At 48.8% G+C, this 19,756-nt stretch overlaps 2 protein-coding genes across 6 annotated transcripts in view; one reads left to right on the top strand and one right to left on the bottom strand.

Moving 5' to 3' along the window:
* The window catches only part of CHDH (choline dehydrogenase), a 90,337-nt gene extending 87,022 nt beyond the window's left edge, over positions 1-3,315 (bottom strand). Inside the window, exon 1 of the mRNA XM_065933483.1 lies at positions 3,100-3,315. The gene's annotated coding sequence lies outside the window, so the exon portion shown is untranslated. The remainder of the gene's footprint in view (positions 1-3,099) is intronic.
* Positions 3,316-3,570: 255 nt separating this feature from the next.
* IL17RB (interleukin 17 receptor B) lies at positions 3,571-19,062 on the top strand. 5 transcript variants are annotated; one of them, XM_065935336.1, is made up of 11 exons: positions 3,571-3,652; positions 5,404-5,428; positions 6,128-6,268; positions 7,992-8,119; positions 8,736-8,862; positions 10,692-10,739; positions 12,167-12,309; positions 12,685-12,750; positions 13,969-14,068; positions 15,173-15,271; positions 18,120-19,062. In XM_065935336.1, exons 1-11 carry the CDS (start codon positions 3,593-3,595, stop codon positions 18,581-18,583), a joined length of 1,401 nt encoding a protein of 466 aa, XP_065791408.1. In that variant the 5' UTR covers positions 3,571-3,592; the 3' UTR covers positions 18,584-19,062. The 5 variants fall into 5 exon arrangements, with proteins under 5 accessions (XP_065791408.1, XP_065791407.1, XP_065791406.1 ...); XM_065935335.1 differs by having other exon boundaries at positions 12,688-12,750; positions 18,024-19,061; XM_065935334.1 differs by having other exon boundaries at positions 18,024-19,060.
* The last annotated feature ends 694 nt before the right edge of the window (positions 19,063-19,756 follow it).

Raw genomic sequence — 19,756 nt, 5'->3', positions numbered from 1 at the left:
CCAGCAACGGCTCGAATCTTGCTCTTCAAGAGACAATGAATCCACTGTTGACCGCCTGGGGCCTTGATTAATGTTTGGGGAAAAAAAAAGTGGAAAATTCCACCTGTGTGGGTGGAGGCCGGGCCTGAGACAGGTCAACAACCTCTGACGGCCTTGTTCCTGGGGACCGGGAGGACAGAGAAACAAAGAGGCCGACCAAAGTGCCGGCCTGAGGGCGTCTCTGCGCTTGGGTTCAAAGGAATTTCCTTGTCAAGGCAGGGAAATCATTTGTTTTTTTTCTTGTCCCACCTCCCCTGTCCTTAAATTTACTCTGCACCTTTAAGTCCTCCAGTTTTTTCCCACCCCTTCAGAGTCTCCCAACAGTCCTGACGTCAGCCCCATGTTATGGAGGGAAACTGAGGCCCTACAACACCCAGAGCCTCACTCAAGGGTGGCACTGGGGAACGAATAGCGCAGCCAGGAGATGTGAACCCCAGGGGCAGCACAGAGCCTGTCCCGGGGGTCTGGGGCCAGGGCCATGCATAGTGGACAGAGGGGTCCTCCAGACTCCAGATGAGATGCTCCTCACCACCACCAGAGAAGGAAGAGTAAAAGGAAACCCAAACCAGCTCTCCTAATTGGGCAGGCTTGGGCCCCTGGCTTGGAGGAAGGTATGCATTCATTCATTCATTCAGTCAAGCATTTAACAAGCACCTACTAAATACCCAGACAAGAAGGAACGCTGCACAAGGCTCTTTCAGAAATGCAGACGCAGCAGAATTCATGGCCAAAGAGGAACAGTCAGAGCATCTGCACTTCCCTCACAGACCTCAGTCACCTCACTGCCATTACACTTGACAGCAAAGGAAACTGAGGCTCTGAGAAGGGCCGAGACTTCCAGAGTCACAGGGGAAGCAGCTGAGACCTCCTGACTCACAGGGGCCCTGCATCCCATTGACAAAGCTACGACACGACTGGGTTTAGGGGTTCCAACAAATGGCGTTCCTTCTAGCAGGCCAGCTTGGAGGCTTCATGCTTAACCAGCAAGGCCCTCTCACGGAGGAACACTTTTTGGAATGACCTTCCGAGCCAGCGTGGACCCCTCCTACTGAACTGGCACGCCTTGCTGACCCACAGAGTACATCAGCCATGGCTGAAGGGATCACTTGCTCACTCTGCGGTCCTGCCTTCAGACCTGGCCGTGGGCAGTAGAGAACCAGAGATAAGGCGGTGTCATCTCTGTGCCCACACATGCCCAGCCCTGCACCCAGGGCACGGGGAGGTCACTCAGTCTGTGTGCCAAGTCAATGGCCAGCACCCACTCCTCCGACCCGATGCTCAGCCACCTTGGCACTTTGCTCGCCTCGCCTTTCTTTTCTCTTTTGCCCATTAGCTTCTCTTCCTGGATAAACTGTCTCGACCTTGCCCTTTCCTGGAAGAAAACCAGCCCTCTCCCATCTCTAAAGCCACTTCCTCTCATGCCTCGTCTCACCCCTTCTTGCCAAAGATCTAAGTCAGGGGCCCACTGCGGGCCAGGCCACCCTTGGCCCCTCTGTCTCACCTGACACCATGGCTGCTCCCTCACTCTAGGATCTTACAGAAAGAAGGGAATAGGGAATATCCCTTCCTGGGACCCTATCCACCTCCCCTCTCTGCTAACCCCTAAAAATGTCTGACTCACAAACCCTGTCTCCAGGACTAACCTTTGTATCTCTGGTTAACCCCAGAGCCCTCACCCTCAAGAGCTCAAACTCCCGCAAGAGGGCCTGCTTTGGGGCATGTCTGTAAAGCCGGTACAGCCGGAGGCTGGCCCACGCAGGGACTTGGCTATTGGTTCAGCAAATAGATTCAGACTCTTCTCACTGCCTTCAGAGGGACTGACTTCCCATGGCCTGGCACTGCCAGCCAGGTGGCCTTCCTACAACTGAAAAATGACCATCATCAAAACGTCTGGCATCCCACAGAACAAGGGTTGTGACCCCAAGAGCAGGAAGATGAGACTGTCTGCATCTGCACTTCCACGGCGGTGGGGGGGACGTGCCCTCGGAGACACTCTCACTGCCCCCATTCTCAGTCCAAGGGCACCAATTAGCTGGCACCTTTGCACCAGGGCTGGCACCCTGCACATGTCGGCTCAAGAATACAGACAACTATTAGAGCTGCAAGTGATCTCTGGGACCACAGTGCTAGGGCTCAAAGGAACTCTAAGACGTTGAGCAAGGGGCCACCATGGGTGAGGCAATATCCTCACCTGAGCCACTCACCTTGATGAGAAACCAGACCGGTCCTCAGGAAAACATCGCCTGCACCTCACATATGTGCATGCCAGAGTCCCCGGCCAGCCTTGAGACTGGGCCTGCTCCATGCTGGCCAAAATCTGAATCAGGCAGCTGGGCCAGGACTGGTGCACAGGACCTCAGCAAAACAACTGCTTGACTAAGTCAACTTTTCACCATCCCTCCCTAGGCCTTGGCCTCCCATCTGAAGAGTGGCGCTAACTCAGCCTAGAAGTTTAAGGGACTTTGAGTTGGTCACCGCCCCGCCCCCCTCCTCTGCAAACCCAGGCGCCTAAAGCCGCAGAGTTTCAAGCACTTTGATTCACTGTTAGCCCAGCTGATTTTCATTAACCTTTCCCCAAACCCACTGTGTCTCTCAAAGAATGGCTCCGGTCCACCTGCGCAGAATTAACCAGCGAGATCAAGTTAAGTGCAATTCCCAGACCCTACTCCGTTCTGAGCAGCTAGGTCGGCTCTCTGAGGCCGTATTTAATTTGCAAATTTTGCTCAGAAATCCCGAGCTCCCTGAAACTCAAGAAGTCGCCTCCACACCCAAAGGGTGAAGGCTTTCCGTCTTCGGAGACCCAACTGTTAGCGGCAGGTCTCATTTTGGGGAAAGAGACATTGACCAGAAAACCAGCGATAGAGACGGTTTCTGCTACACGAATCACACACAACTTAAGTTTCTGCGAGTAACTCAGTGCGACTCTGCTGTCCTCGTCCCACACGTTTTGTTTCCCGGGGGGGCCCCAACCTCAGCATCCAGTCTGGATTCTCCAGACCCACCCGACCTCCCGGCCCGACCCGGCCACGGCCCCGGGTCAAGCGCCTCCCTGCTACTCACCGTGGGCAAGTCGGTCGGAGTGCCGGGACGGTCGGCGGCGGAGTCGGAGGAGCCGGCGCCGGCGGCCCGGCCCAGCCCCGTTACACTTTAACCGGCAGCGCCGGCGCTCCGCGCGCTCCGGGCGGCCAGGAGAGGCACCGCGGGCGTCTCGGACCCGACCTGCTCCCGGCGGCGAGCGGGCGCCGGGCGGGCCTGCGGGCCGGGGCGGGCGGGTCGTGCGCGCACTCGCGCACCTGGCTCACCGCGCGCACGGGTGCGCTGGGCCGGCGCGTGCGTGGCTGCCCGGGAGACGCTCGGACCCCGGCATCCATCCCGCGCGACCCCTGCAGGCCGGGCACTACATTGCCCACCCTGGGAGGGCGCCGGAGGGCCGCGCCTACCCGGGCGGTGCTGGGGGAGGCGGAGCCCGGAGGTGTGGCCCCGGGCGCCTGGATAAGAGCGCGCGGCCCGAAGCCGATCCCGACCCCGCGAGGTGGCGGGCGGTGGCCCCGCGATGTCGCTAGTATTGCTGAGCCTGGCCGCTCTGTGCTGCGGAGCCGTGCCTCCGGAGCCGGTAAGCGCCCCCGTCCGCTCCCCTCTCCCGCGTTCCGGTCCCTCAAACCCGGACCCAAACGCGTCCCAACCCATCAGCTCAAGCTCCTCCGAGGCGTTCGCAGAGGGCGGTCTGAAGCGGGGATCGGGCGTCGGACTGCTTAAGTCTGGGGCGAGGGAATCAGACGGGTTCGGATGCCACCATGCGTTTTTGATCCAGCCATTTATGCTCAATGAGCCTCGTGTCCTCATCTGTCTAACTGAAGGGCCATATACCTCACTCACCAGGATTTAGTGAAGGACAGCGCCCGGGCCCGTAAGGTAGCAGCAAAGAGCCTAGCACAGAGTAGGCGTTCACTGTTGTTATTGCCTGGGGTCGCAAGAGCTGCTTCTAAGTTCCAGTCGCCTTTTTTGGCGTGTTCTTTGCGCTGTACTGGGGCCCTTGTCCCCAGACCTAAGACCCTGAACTCTGCAGCTTTCCCTTCTTCCCCTGCCTTAAAGGATTGAGGGAATCTTCTGGGTCTTCACAAACCTCATTTGCACATAGCGTTTGAAGTTATATTGTTGCCCTTAAGCTTAGCACTCAGCATAAAAGCCTGGTGTCATTTGCTGATGGAAAGACGTACTCTGCCTTGATCTTGACGTCTTCAGCTCCTCTCCTTGTCCTCTGTCTCAGTTCAGAGCCCACCCCCTCACTCCACCGCACCCCTACCTTTCCCCTAAAGGAAGAATTCATTGCTTTTGCAGTACCTGCTACTAGGCCTGTAGCTTGAACTCTGTACAAAGCTTAGAGCTGTGGCTTTGGTTCTTTCTAAAATTTGTCTCAGCAGTCCCTTGACAAGAACTTAGCTCCCAATATCACCATGGTGGCTTATTTGTTTAAAAAACTGTCTGGTGACATCCCTTGGAGTTCAGCTTTAAAAAGACAAAGATGAGTGACTAACAGTTCCACCCAACTCTTATCACTCAAATCATCAAAAGTCTTGCCTTCTGTCTTCATGGTGTTGAGAAAGATTGAGGCTGCGAGGGCTCAAATTCCAGAGCTGGTGGGCTTATCCACACTGTGTCATGCGTGTCCTGGGAACTTGCTGCTTCCTTTTAGGTCCTGAATTTTATTCCAAAACCAAAGGACTAATTACTTTTTCTTATAAAAAGACATGAGCAGTTAATCAAAGGATTTAATATTGGCCTTTCTTAGATACAAATGATATTATTTTTATAAGTTCTTTTTAACAGATAACATGATGAAATCATAGTTGCCTTATGATTTGGTAAATACTTCGAGTGAGTCCTTTTATATCAGAAGGGGAATTTTTTAAAGAACCTCGGAAAGTTACCATGGACTGCATTCTTCTGCTCTTCTTGGCACAGCCAGTCTTTAACCTGGGGAAACTCAATAAATATTCTAGACTGTCCTAGAAGGCTACAGTTAGTGTGAAGGGGCCTCCGTGATGGTCCAGAGTTATCCCCTGCTTGTGGCAGGGAAGGCTGAGCCACAGAGAGGGGTGTAAACCCCCCTTTGATCTTTAAGGGAGATGATGGCCAGGCTTGAGGTTCAAGTAAATGGTGGTTAATCTATGGCCCATCAGAGCCTACCGTAGGGCTGCTTAATGTCTCCCAAACTGTGAAGTGGGACAAGCTCAGCTTTCCTTTGAACATGCGTCACTTGTATATGCATTTAAGGGAAAAGATGGTGTTTTGTCTAATTTGGCAAATGAAGGCTTCTGGTTTGCTGGTATTCAACATGGCACTCGATTTCTTTCTCTCTTGCAGACAATTCAGTGTGGCTCTGAACCCGGTAGGTGCACTAGAAACAGTCAGAAGTACAGTTGGACTTTCAGGGGACCTGAATGCCAGCAGTAGGTCATAAAAGACCAGGCGCAGGGTGAAACTCTGCTTTGTTAGCTGATGCGGGTGAAGCCTCCATCTGCCCAAGGCAGAGCTCCCAGGGTTTCGGGTGGCCTGGCCTCCTGGCTGGAAAGAGGCACAGGAGATCAAGTGCCATGGGAGGGACGTCATTTACACTTGGGAACAGGAAGCAAATGTTTTAGAGAAGAAGGAGTGTTGGAGATGGTAGCATTTAAAGAATGGGTGTGTTTCTGCCCAAGAAATGTGGATGGACAGAATGAGCTGGAGGAGAGATGGTACTGGCAGAGACTAAGGGGAAGGAAGGGAGTGTCATGGGGGTAAGTTGGCTGGAGTCCAGGCTGAGGTGTGGGGGTAGGCAGAAGTGATCCTAATAAACATGTCAAATAAATTAGATAGATACATACGTATGAAGGGACCCAGAGTGGGCACATGTGCCCTGTAGGTTGGGCCCAGGAGGTTCAGCATCACCTAAGCTGCGCATCAGCCAGCACCGAGAAATGTCTGGCCTGCCGTAGCTGAAAGAAGAGATGAATTGTGAGTGAGGGGCAGTCACAGTGGGTCATGTAGAGCGGGTGGCATTGGACTGGGCTGGGGAAGGGGTGTCATGGGGCAGTTTTGCTTCTCCCAGGACCGTCTCCAGAGTGGATGGTCCGACACACCCTGACCCCAGGGGACCTGAGGGACCTCCGAGTGGAGCCTATTAAAAGCAGTGTTGACCTGAAGGACTCTTCAATTTTGATGAACATAAGCTGGATACTCCGGGCAGATGGTAAGTTTGCATCAATCAATGGTAAGGCCTGACGTGTCTACTAAAGCAGAAATGGGCAGACTCTACGACCCATGACCTCCCTTCCCAGCACATACCCAACAGAACACATACACGCATGCCACAGATATACCAGATACATGCCATACATACACAAAAGCCACAGACTAGAATGCTCATGGTAGCAGTATTCAAAACAGCCAAAAATAAAATGCCTTAAATGCCTGACAGTAGACTTAGATTCACAAAACGGAATCCAGTATATCAGTTAGCATGAATGATTTATAACTACATGTGGATGAATCTCATAAACAAAAGAAGCCAGATTCGGGAGTTCATACTTTCACCTCTGCACGCAGGCCTGCAGTCCTATCCACAAGATGATTCCATTAACAAAAAGTGCAAAACAGGCAAAACTACTCTATGTAGTTAGAAGTCAGGACAGTGGCTATTCTTGGGTAAAAGTTGCTCAGTTATGTCTGGTTATTTGTGACCCTATGCACTCACTGTAGCCTTCCAGGCTCCTCTGTCCATGGGGTTCTCAGGCAAGAATACTGGAATGAGTAGCCGTTCTCTTCTCCAGGGGATCTTCCAAACCCAGGGATTGAACCCAGGTCTCCTGCATTGCAGGTGGATTCTTTACCATCTGAACCACCAGAGAAGCCCATTCTTGGGTGGGGAGTGACTGAAAGGAGGCCTGAGGGGCACTCCTGGGGTGTTCCTTGACCTGGGTACTGGCTGCACAAATATGAAAACTCATCAGGTGGTGTTGGTATGCTTTTCTATATGTTACGCTCTTCTTCATGGAAGAAAATGGGATAAGGCCAGAGATGACCTCACAGTAGGAAAACATTCTCTTGGGTAGATAACTTTTCCATCTCCCAAAGGACATCATGGAAGTCCTAGCATTTCTCTGAGCCACTTTGGATGAACCAGTACTGGGGGCCTAAAGCCCATGTCTGTAGGGTCCGCTCACTAAATTCAGCTAAATTCCATATGGTCATAATCTGGGAGTGCCAAGCATAGAGAGCTGAGTGAGCTCCAGTTCCTGCTCAGTCAGGTTCTCGGGGCCCAAGGGGAGGCAGCCAGACTGTCAGGGGAATCCTGGAGAGACCTGTACTTTATCTTCAGTGGGGTTGAAGGGAGAGGAGGAGGAGCGGGCCCTGGTGAGACCACATTAAATTAGATGGCATTTGGCTTCATCCCTGGCACAGAGTGAGCTCCTGTATTTGTTAGCTCTCATTATAGATGGTGGTGCATAAGTTGGGCCTTGAAGGAGAAAGAACTGGCAAGGCAAAGAACAGGAGGAAAAGGCATTGCAGGGAGAAGGATCAGCATGGATAAAGGTACAGACAGAACAGGTTTGGCTACTGAGGACACTCAGAGAGGCCTCTGCTCTACACAGCACGCCTGTTCCTCTTAAAAGAGGTCCAGGATAGTGTAAAGGTAGACTCCTCTTTGCAGGTACCTGTGAAATTTAGGCTCACCTATGAGGAGGAAAGGCTTTGGAATCTGAATCCATATTCTGTCGCTGATGAACTTTGTAAGCCACGGCACAGCTCCCTGAAATTCACCAAGCCTCGCTCACCCCTTCTGTAAACTGGGAACAATCATAGTGCCTACCTCTGAGGGTCACGGTGAATGTGAAGGCAGGTAGGCTATTAGCATCAGATCAGCTACAGAGGAAGCGCTAAATACACAACTGCCCTCTTACCTACCTTGGCAGCCAGCATTCGCTTGTTGAAGGCCACCAAGATCTGCGTGATGGGCAAAAGCCACTTCGAGTCCTACAGCTGCATCAGGTGCAATTACACCCAGGCCTTCCAGACTCAGACCAGACCCTCTGGTGGCAAAGTAAGCACTTGGAGACACCTGGGAGGGCTGTCACTAATCTGGGTCCTTTGTTGGGGGTGTGGGTTTGTGTTCATATACAGGCTGCTGACAGCTACAACCTGGAACCTGGATGTCCGGGTTCAAATCCCACTTTGGGCCATTTCTCTGCTGTGTGCCTTGGGCAAGTCAGCATCCCTGGGCCTCAATTTCTCCATCAGCAAAGTGAGGGAAGTGTTAGTCACTCAGTCGTGTCCAATTCTGTGATTCCATGGACTGTAGCCCGCCAGCCGCCTCTGTTCATGGTATTCTCCAGGCAAGAATACTGGAGTGGGTTGCCATTCCCTTTTCTAGGAGATCTTCCTGACCCAGGGATTGAACCCAGGTCTCCTGCATTGTGGGCAAATTCTTTACTGTTTGAGCGAGCAGGGGAGCCCAAGTGAGGGAAACCGAACCTAAGTTATATCCTGGCTCTAGAACTTTACACTTCTCTAATTCTGTGAGTTACACTGGCAAACTGTGTGGGGTCAATTTCCTTAGTAGACATTGGCTAGAGACATAAGTTTTAGCAGTGGGTTAAGGAATGAAATTATAAATGAAAAAGACGTGGCAATTCAAGGGTTCCCACTTTGCTTTGCAGTGGATGTTTTCCTACATTGGTTTTCCTGTCGAGCTGAACACAGTCTATTTCATTGGGGCCCATAACATCCCCAATGCAAATATGAATGAGGATGGCCCCGCCATGGCTGTGAACTTCACCTCCCCAGGTACACATCCTCACTCCCGTCTTATTCTCTGTCTTGCCAGGACACCTGATCTGGTATGTGGTTTGGTAGAGAGGCCAGGTCCCCTGGATGAAATGTTTGGCTTTGGTGAGCCTCGGTTTCCTCATGTGTAGTAGGGACACAACAGCAACTGCATCTCACTCACAAGGAGAGGACTGAGTCAGGTGAAGTGGAGGGGAAAGCCCATTTCTGTACATCGAGCGCTGACTGAGCACTTGACACGCATCATCTCACTTGGGTTGCCAAAAACCCCAAGGTTGGGACAGCCCTGATTTACAGATAAAAGAAACTGGGAGCTTAAGTAAGTTGCCCTGGTTATACACGCAGCAAAGTGAAGCTGCCGGCCAAGCTGTGGTCCTTCTTGACTGATGCACATTGGCCATTCTTTGCGGTCGATGCAGAACGCTTGTTCCAGTCTCAGCTTCTGGGCAGGATGTGTGGTTTGACCATGTGTGGCTGGTCTCTGAGGATGTACAGACTCCAGTGTGTCTGCCCTCTGAGCTGGGAGGAGAGGCAGGTGGCACTGAGGTGAGCGCTGGTTCCTTCCCTTGCTCTATGACACGCGCTCAGCTCTCTGGTGTCACACCTGCACGATCACACACGGGGTCAGTGCGAGGATGAGACAGGATCTCCGGTGAGGAGGGCCCAGCACGGCGCTTGGCCCCAGCAGCTCCCACATCACTCCGGCTCGAGCTGGGTCACCTGTCCCGTCCCCACGCCTGTGCCTATGCCAGCGGTGGCACTGAAGCCAAGTGGGGGCAATTTCCAATCTGTTTGCATTCCTCGGTTCTGGTCTAGTGTATTCGCAGCCTCACATCATTTACTATGCAGTAGTTCCCAGGTCTCTTGGTGAGACCAAATCTTATTTTAAAAATATTTTGGAATACGTTTATAGAAAAGTTGCAAAGCTAGTACAAAGAGCTCCCATATAGCGCTCACCCAGTTTCTCTTACCGTTAACATCCTACGTTACCACCATCCATTTGTCAAAACTAAGAGTCCAACACTGGTATTTCTATGAACTAAAGTCCAGACTTTATTTGGATTTCATCTGCTTTTCCACTAATGTCGTCTTTCTGTCCCAGTGGCATTTAGTCCCGTGTCTTCATCTCATCTGGTCTGTGACCGTCTCTTGGTATTTCGCTGTGTTTCACGACCATGAGTCTTGAGGAGTGATGGCCAGGCCTCCTGCAGGATGTTCCCCAAATCTGGGTTTATCAGGTGTTTGTCTCATGATCAGACGGGGACACAGGGGTTTGGGGGGAATTCTGCACAGGTGAAGCGCTCTTCTTGTGGCACCTGTTGGGTGGGTGACATGCACAGGGCGTCACAGGTGATGCTCACCTTTGTCACTGTTAAGTGGTATCTTGCCAGGTTTCTCCATGTAATCTAGTATCTTTCCCTTCCCCAGCTCCAGTTTTTGGAAGCAAATCACTAAGTCCACCCCACCCTGGGGCAGAGGGGTATAGAGTAGGATTAAGCTTCACCTCTTGGAAGGGGCAGTATCTACAAGTATTACCGAACCTCATTTTTCAAGAATTGGCTGGTTTCGAGGTCTTCTCTTGGGGATCACAGATACTGTTCTGATAAAGGCTGTATTCAAATTAGATTCTGGTTATCACTTCATAGGTAGATAATCTTCTGTTTAACAGTATGTTAGCATCTTATTTACATCTGCTATCTGACCTCATATCTGAAATGTTCTGGCAATTCATTACAGGTGTGGTAAGCATGTGTTGTGTGCACACTTGTTGGCACTGGGGTGGAGCAGAGTTACTTTTTTCTAAAATGTGAAAACCTTCAAATTTCCAGGGTGCCTGGACCCCATAATGAAATATAAAAAAAAATGCATCGAGGCGGGTAAGTAAATTCAGCATTTGCTTCTGTTATGAGAAGAAATCCATACCTCGAGCCAGCACAGCTCCATCAGACTTTTTACGATGAAGAAACTGAGGCCTAGAGTAGGGCTGTTACGTATCCAAACTGCTCAGTGAAGGCTGATCCCCAGCCTGACAAACTCTTGGCAGGTTTATGCGGTGAGCAAGTCACAGAAAAAGCACCCCATTCCCTTGATTAAAGTAACATTTTAGCCCCAAACAAAGGCCCTCTCTGCCTGGATGGGGCTCTGTTATAAGTCCTCTGCCCACTCAGACACCAGCACCACTGACCTGTGGCCACAGGGGCCTCCCTGGATTTGCAAACATTCAAGGTGACAGCATTAGCAAAAGTAGTGACCCAGAAGCACGCTCCCAACCTGCGACCTCACAGGGGTCACCTCTCACAGGCAGACTGTTAGAAACTGCCCCTGCCCTGATTTTTGAAATAAGCCCTTTCAGGTTAATCAGTCCCAACCATCCAGTTTCCAAGGGGTTTACAAGAATTTCTGTGCATTTCTGAGTCATGACAGTCTTGGGGTGCTAATGAGGCTAATGGTTTGGGGGGACCAGTCCCTGTCTTTTAGGTACCCCCACCCCACAGGCGTCCTTGTGAACCCCAGCAGACTGAGCACGTGTCTCCTTGCTGAAAGGCAGACTTGGAGCTTTGGGCCTCTTCCATGGCCTCCTGCTGGGAGACATCTGGGGTGGAGGACCCTGTGGGGTGTAGGGGGCCCGAGGGCCTTGAATCATTCCCAGTACCCAACTCCTAAAGACAGTTGGGAGCGAGGGCTTGAAATGGCCTCCTGGGTGGGGAAAATAATGCATGCTCTTCTATATCATGTTCCTGGAAATTAATCAAGTGCTGATTTGCAAGGCACATGATTGAAACAACTGGCTTTTCTCACAGAGTAGACCTGCCAGGGTATTCTTTTAAGCCATGAGGCACTTCCTTATTTCCTGACATTCGGTTAAGCTGGGGCAGAGCAGGCTGATGGATGGAGTTCTGGAATCCAGAGTGTTTTAGTTCTAGCTGAATTTACTCACTCTATAAACTCAGATACGTCTCCTTAGCTGTGGCTTTTGCTCCCCATCCTGGGAAGAGGGAAATCCTGACCCCCAGCCCTTCACTCCAAATGGACGCCGAGTAGAAGAGAGCAGTAGAACCCGGCCTGTGCCTCCCATCACCATCAGCCCAGGGAAGCTGTTTTCAGCAAAGCAGTGACGTGGGGTCACTAAGCTTTCCTGGGCAGCAGGTTACTCTGAGATGATAAATAAAAGACACGCTGTGTAGTAGTGTGTATCTCGTGGAGGTGTGCCTCAGAACAGACATCTGTTTTGGTCAAGCCCGTTTGGGGACTTAACTGAGGGTTCAGTTCGCAGCTCCATCCTTGTGATTCTCCTGACTCACAGGAAGTCTGTGGAAGCCGAACATCACCGCTTGCAAGAAGAGCGAGAACACAGTGGAAGTGAATTTTACCACCAGTCCCCTTGGAGACAGATATATGGCGCTCATCCAAAATACCACCGTGATTGGGACTTCCTATGTGTCAGAGGTACTTTCTTTCCTTTCATGTTCTCAACACCAGTCCTGTCCTCCACCTCCAGCTCTCCTTCCCTTGTTGAACTTCCCTGGACTCTTGAGAGAGCAACAGGCAGGGACTGTCTGCTATACACATGTGCTGGGCTATTTTGATTAATTAAAAAAAAAAAAACAAACAACCAAGTCCCCTGGGGGCATCTCTGGAAACATCCCTGTGAATCTAAAACCCACCAAAGGTAGAGGTCTCAGAAGTACAGAGTAAATCTGACTCACGCAAATTAACGAGTTCCAGTCAGTTTGGGAAGAGCAGCGGCTTCACTGGCAGTCTTTAATCTACTCCCTCCTATGGCTCCTAACTCTTGATTTTTGTCTCACTCACCTGCACCAGAAGGAACTAACTCGAACTTCCATGGTGGTTCACGTGACTGGGGAAAGTGAAGGTGCTGTGGTCCAGGTAAAGCTGAACAAGATGCTCCGGTGGGGACAGAATGGGGGTCACTGAAGACCCACTGTACCGCCACTCGCTGCTTTTGAGTGGTCCGTTCTGGTTGGAGCAGATGCATTCTCTCCTCAGTTCGCTTCTGCCAGCAGCCTCTCTTGGCATTACGTTGATGTTGATGGGGAATCTGTGAGGTCAGGAAGGTGAACTTATTGTCACGGTCCCTTTGGCTTCTGTGAGTGGCTGTTGACTTTCCAACATGCTTTGATTCCCATTTGCTGTCGCAGAGCCACAAAGGAATTCTGAGACAGGAATACCATTCTATTATTCCAAGACTCCATTTCCACTGCAAAATGAAGTAAAAAAGGCTTTGAATTGAGAAAGTTTGGGTTCCTGATCAGTTTATGAACTTTGAAGGGCAGCTCTGTCCTCTCGGGGCCCGTGATTAGTCTGCTGGAGAACAGAAGTCAGGCCAGCAGATGTTCTCAGGGCTCTTTCCGCTCTGACTTCATGTTACCGAGGGTCCCAGTGGAACAGATCCACACCCAAGATATAAGACTCTTTTGTTCTTTATTCCTGGGACATAAAGGCAGCATTCAGACATGCCCAGGGGAGCAGATACCCATCAGCATGTTAGAACTGCACCCCTTTTCCAAGGAAACAGACTCTCCTAGTCCCAAGGGACTTAGAAGTGCTGACTTAGGTCAAGAGGCGTCCCACTGCCCTATTTTTTGAGGACATATTTGTTTATGTATTAGGATGTGACCTAACCCTTTTAGATAAGGAAACTAACCTCTTACTGGGACTCCCATGTGGCTCAGTGGTAAAGAATTTGCCTGCCAATGAAAGAGATGCGGATTTGATCCGAGTCAGGAAAATTCCCTGGAGGAGGAAGTGGCAACCCACTCCAGTATTCTTGCCTGAGAAATCCCATGGATAGAGAAGCTTGGTGGGCTACACACAGTTCATGGGGTTGCAGTCAGACATAACTGAGCATGCAAAACCTCTTAGCAACATGTACAAAGCGTAGATTCACAACCCAGGAGTTGCAGACGGTGTCTGGTCTTGGGTCACTGGTCTGGATTTTAGGGCTTTATGACAGAAGTATGACCAAGGGTGGGGTGGGGGGGGATATCTTACTACAATGCCAAAGAGGGGTTGAAGCTAGAAAAAAAGGGATGAGAAGTTCTGGTGAAAGGTAGGAATAATGCCAAACCCCTCACATCTCCTTAGCTGACTCCATATTTCCGTACCTGTGGCAACGACTGCATTCGACGGAGAGGAACCGTGGGTCGCTGCCCACAAACGGGAGTCTCTTCTCCTCAGGATCATGGTAAGTACCCAGCACAGAACTTCAGGCCAGGAAGGACCCCAGCCCTATCCCATTCAGAATGCAACAGGCTGGGGGTGTGGGAGAGGGTGAGGGAGGGTCCCTGCCTGTGGGCGCTGAACAGGGTGCAGGGAAAGACAGCGGTTCTGTGTGCAACAGCTACAAGATGGATAGGAATGAGGCTTCATTTATGAGATCAAGATCCTGACCAAGCAGAACATACAGAAGAAGGGGAAAAAAAAAATCAATGGTGCAAAATAGATGTTCAGAATGCCCCAAGGGTCTGCTGAAAAATGTCAGTGGCGTAAAAGGACTGAGTATATGAAGGAACATGCATTTCACTGCATTTTGACTTTCTTACCTGTCTCAGTGGCCCAGGGCTGGCTATTATTGTAACTCGATGCGGCCACACAGACATTTGGATAACAAATTAGGAATAGTGGCACCAAGAGACACACCTCGTTGGTGCCCGAGAGCAGCCTGTTCTGGAGAATGTCTCTCTGGATTTAATGATGTTAGTTCTTTCAAATTAAATGCTTCCGGAACTAGCCCAGCAAGGGGTAAAAAGTTGGAAGGTGCTGTTTTTAGAAACCCAGCCTCCTGACAATCCTGCCTGCTCTGTGGGCGCAGTGCCAACAGATTCCTGAGCACTTTCACACGCTGGAGCTTAACTGACTCTCAGCATTCCTGTGACCGGGTGGCACTGCCCTCACATCTGTCAGTCTGACAGAACAGCCTTTAAAGATGCCCTCTATGCATACTGTGTATTACATGAAGTAATTGCACCCAGAATAACATTAATTCATCAAAGAACAACAACAAAATTGAATGTAAATTCTGGTTATCATGGTGAAAATGTGGAGTAAGAGGCCAAAGTGATTGTGGAGGACCATTCCTAACCTGGGCCCCCCTCCCTTTTGAGCATCTAGTGAAAGACCTGCACACTCTGCAAAAAAAAAAAAAAAAACTGATCTGCAGAGATCTACTGACCCTTGGCTTTGAAGGAACCCAAACTTCTACAAAGCGTCAAATAAAAATTTTAATCTTCAAGTAAGAGAGAAATCTGGTTGTGTTCTGCTGAAGATAAGTAAGTTCTGTTCTCCCCAGACAGAAGTGTGCTGGGTGGCTGGCTGCCTCTCCTCCTGTCTGCTCTGCTTGTGGCCACATGGGTGCTGGTGGCTGGCATCTATCTGATCTGGAGGCACGGTAAGGGTTATAATTCAGCTCTTTAAAGAATGACGCTGATTTTTTTTTAAGGAGCTTCCTCCAGAGGCAATCACATTTTGGCATCAGAATAGAGTCAGACAACATTTATTTAATACCTTAGAGCTCTCCTTAAGACTGATCACACTTGCAAGGGTAAAGCAAGGGTCAGGACTCAGGATCTGCACTCACCTTTTTTAATCATCTTTTTTTTTAAATGACTGAAGCATCTACAAAGACTGAAATGATCCAAAGATAGCTAATAACAAATTGCCCCTTAATCAAGATAGCTAATCTATGCTAGTTCCTACTTTTTTAAAATAAATTCTTCCAAGGCATAAGAACAACACTGTGGCAAGTATACACAGAACTATACAAAAAAGATCTTCATGACCCAGATAACCATGATGGTGTGATCACTCACCTAAAGCCAGACATTCTGGAGTGTGAAGTCAAGTGGGCCTTAGGAAGCATACGACGAACAAAGCTAGTGAAGGTGATGGAATTCTAGCTATTTCAAATCCCAAAAGATGATGCTGTTAAAGTGCTGCACTCAATATGCCAGCAAATTTGGAAAACTCAGCAGTGACCACAGGACTGGAAAAGGTCAGTTTTCATTCCAATCCGAAAGAAGGGCAATGCCAAAGAATGTTCAAACTACCGCACAATTGTATTCATTTCACATGCTAGCAAAGTAAATACTCTTTAAGTTCTCCCCGCTAGGCTTTAACAGTTTATGAATCTAGAACTTCCAGATGTTCAAGCTGGATTTAGAAAAGGCAGAGGAACCAGAGATCAAATTGCCGACATCCGTTGGATCATAGAAAAAGCAAGAGAATTCCAGAAAAAACATCTGCTTCATTGACTATGCTAAATCCTTTGACTGTGTGGATCACAACAAACTGGAAAGTTCTTACGGAGATGGGAATACCAGATGACCATACCTGCCTCCTATGAAACCTGTATGCAGGTCAAGAAGCAACAGTTAGAACTGGACATGGGACAACAGACTGGTTCCAAATTGGGAAAGGAGTACATCAAGGCTGTATATTGTCACCCTGATTGTTTACCTTATATGCAGAGTACATTATGTGAAATGCCAGGCTGGATGAAGTACAAGCTGGAATCAAGATCATTGGAAGAAATATCAATAACCTCAGATGTGCAGATGACACCTTATGGCAGAAAGTGAAGAAGAACTAAAGAGCCTCTTGATGAAAGTGAAAGAGGAGAGTGAAAAAGCTGGCTTAAAACTCAACATTTAAAAATGAAGATCATGGCATCTGGTCCCATCACTTCATGGCAAAGAGATGGGGAAACAATGGAAACAGTGACAGACTTTCTTTTCTTGGGCTCCAAAATAAATGCAGGTGGTGACTGCAGCCATGAAATTAAGATGCTTGCTCCTTGAAAGAAAAGCAGTAACAAACCTAGACAGCATATTAAAAAGCAGAGACATTACTTTGCTGATAAACATCTGCATAGTCAAAGCTATGGTTTTTCCAATAGTCATGTAGGGATGTGAAAGTTGGGCCATAAAGAAGGGTGAGCACCAAAGAATTGATTTCTTTTGAACTGTAGTGTTAGAGAAGACTCTTGAGAGTCCCTTGGACTGCAAGGAGATCAAACCAGTCAATCCTAAAGAAAATCAATGCTGAATATTCATTGGAAGGACTGACGCTGAAGCTGAATCTCCAATACTTTGGCCACCTGATGGGAAGAACTGACTCATTAGAAAAGACATTAGTGCTGGGAAAGATTGAAGGCAGGAGAAGGGGATGACAGAGGACGAGATGGTTGGATGGCAACACTGACTCAATGGACATGACTTTGAGCAAACTCTGGAAGTTGGTGATGAGCAGGGAAGCCTGGCATGCTGCAGTCCACGGGGGTGGCAAAGAATTGAACATAATTGAGTGACTGAACAACAAGAAGGATCTTGCCAACCCAAAAACACTGAACACTTGAATGAGAAGTCAGAGTACTAGTATTTATATAGGTAAACTGCTAGGGGGAGACCCACTGATAACCTCTGCTTTCCCCTCCCCTCTACACATCGACATGGAAATGCAGCCTTTGAGTTGTTTGTGATGTTGTAGATAGAACAAGATTAATCCCGTGTTCTTTCTTAGGTAGGCAAGCCATATCGAACTCTGACCTTAGAGATACTTATATTAATGGGAATTGTTTCACCTGTATCTATCTTTTACAGTAGTTTCATACCTAGCTTCCATTCTGTAGCATGTATAGGACAGAATTCCAGTTGAGTTCCAGCTGAAATGAGGTACCACTTAACCTTATGCAACTGTAAAGAAACCCTACCACCCACAGGTAGAAGATGGAATTACTACTGAGTTGACCCAACTCAAAACATGATGTGAAAGGGCAGAGGTCAGCTGTCCTTTTTATGTATGGCACTGAAAAATCCTACAGTTACAACCACCCACCTGAAACAGAGTACCTTGAACCTAGTTTCTGTGAATTTATCTGAGAAGGGATGGGCTTGATCAAGAGAACTAACTCAGTGACAGGGACTTAGAAAATAAATCTTTTGCAGCATCTTTAAGTACTGGTGTATTTCAGGTGATGTGTACAAAAGGAACTTCAGGGATATTTTCCTCTCTGGCAGTAATAACACCCCTGATGCTCAGCCACTGTGCCCTAGCAAGGGGTCATTTATCTGCCATGGTTTAGCTTGGCCTGAAAACCTGCTGATTTGCTGTGCAGAGATGACAAATGCTTCTCTCCCCCACAGAACGGATCAAGAAGACTTCCTTCTCAACTACCACGCTACTGCCCTCTATTAAGGTTCTTGTGGTTTACCCTTCTGAAATATGCTTCCATCACACAGTTTGTTACTTCACTGAATTTCTTCAAAACCGCTGCAGAAGTGAAGTTATCCTTGAAAAGTGGCAGAAAAAGAAGATAGCTGAGATGGGTCCCGTGCAGTGGCTTACCACTCAGAAGCAAGCAGCGGATAAGGTCATTTTCCTTCTTTCCAATGATAACACCATGTGTGATGGTACCTGTGACAAGAACGAGGGCGGCCCCTGTGCGAACTCCCAAGACCTGTTCCACCTCGCCTTTAACCTCTTCTGCAGTGATCTGAGAAGCCAGGCTCATCTGCGCAAATACGTGGTGGTCTCCTTCAGAGAGGGCGACATCAAAGACGACTACAGCGCGCTCAGGGCCTGCCCCGCGTACCGCCTCACGCAGGACGCTGCAGACCTCTGCGCGGAGCTCCACCACGCCAAGCGGCCTGTGTCGGTGGGGAGAAGGCCACGCGCCTGTCACTACAGCTGCCTCTCCCTATAGCCCAGCCACAAAACAGGAGACCTTAAAGCCTTCTGACCCCTCCAATCACAGGGGAAGAAGTGTCTGTGAGAATCTGAAGTTTACCATATAGGCTACTTGCAGGGAGGATTACAGCTGCATCTTGAACAACCCAAGGGTGCTGACCCCTCTGCCGCTGAAAATCCAGGGAGAACCTCACAGTCCATCATCTGTACCCGGGGTTCAACCATCTGCAGATGTGTCGTACATTATTTACTGAAAAAACTGCGCAAATAAATGTATCTGCCCAGTTCAAACTTGTATTGTTCAAGAGTCAACCATATGTATATCTGCTTGAGCAAAAGGAATAGGGAGGATTTACAATGGAATACATAACACCTTAATCTAGTAATTAAATGTTATACCAATAAAACTGTTATAAATATTACTAAAGACTGTGGCATTAAAGAATGGAAACTAAATTTGTAACTATAAAGCTCAATTTCATATCTAAAAACCAGGAACACTTCTAATGTAAAACTATAACCACTGTGATAATCGTAGTAGAGCATTTCCCAGCTGAACATCCAGTCCTGAACAGGGCATGCCCTGCAGAGTAGGTAGAACTGTTTAGCTCTGTAACTAAGTTTAATTAACAAATGCCAAAACTAAGAGTCCTCACTAGTTCAATAACTTCTTTGGTGAAAAACCCTCTACAGCACACAAAAATCTTTTTAACAAACATAGGGAATAACAGGCTGCGCTGATCTTCGCTGACCATATGCCCTACTCTGTGTGGAAACACTGCTATACCTGGTATTTTAATAGGACCCCCACCCCCCCACCTCCCGAACTAGCTGAACTAGCTTCATGTCCTACCTGACTCTTGGACAGGGATTTTTAACATCAACAAAATATATCATTTACAGAGCTGATGTCTACCTTTGCCCAAAGTTACCCATTAGAAGTTAACTGTCAGAATTCAGAGCTTGTTGATTATTACATAACTTTTCATGTTCAAGACAAAAATAATTCCTATGTTGAAGTTAGCCCTCTTGAAGTAATTAATTTTTTATAAATGAGTTATTATACTGTTTTACTTAAGAAACAGAATCTACCTTGGCATTACAGAACGTAGAGATGGGTGGCATTTTAAGTCTTCCATTTTTTTTTTTTTTACTTTTCTCAAAGCATCGTTTTCTTAATGTAGAAGTC

The sequence above is a fragment of the Muntiacus reevesi genome, chromosome 4 (genome assembly GCF_963930625.1).
Source record: "Muntiacus reevesi chromosome 4, mMunRee1.1, whole genome shotgun sequence".
NCBI classification, from domain to species: Eukaryota; Metazoa; Chordata; class Mammalia; order Artiodactyla; family Cervidae; genus Muntiacus; species Muntiacus reevesi.
This window is presented reverse-complemented; position numbering and strand designations above follow the sequence as displayed.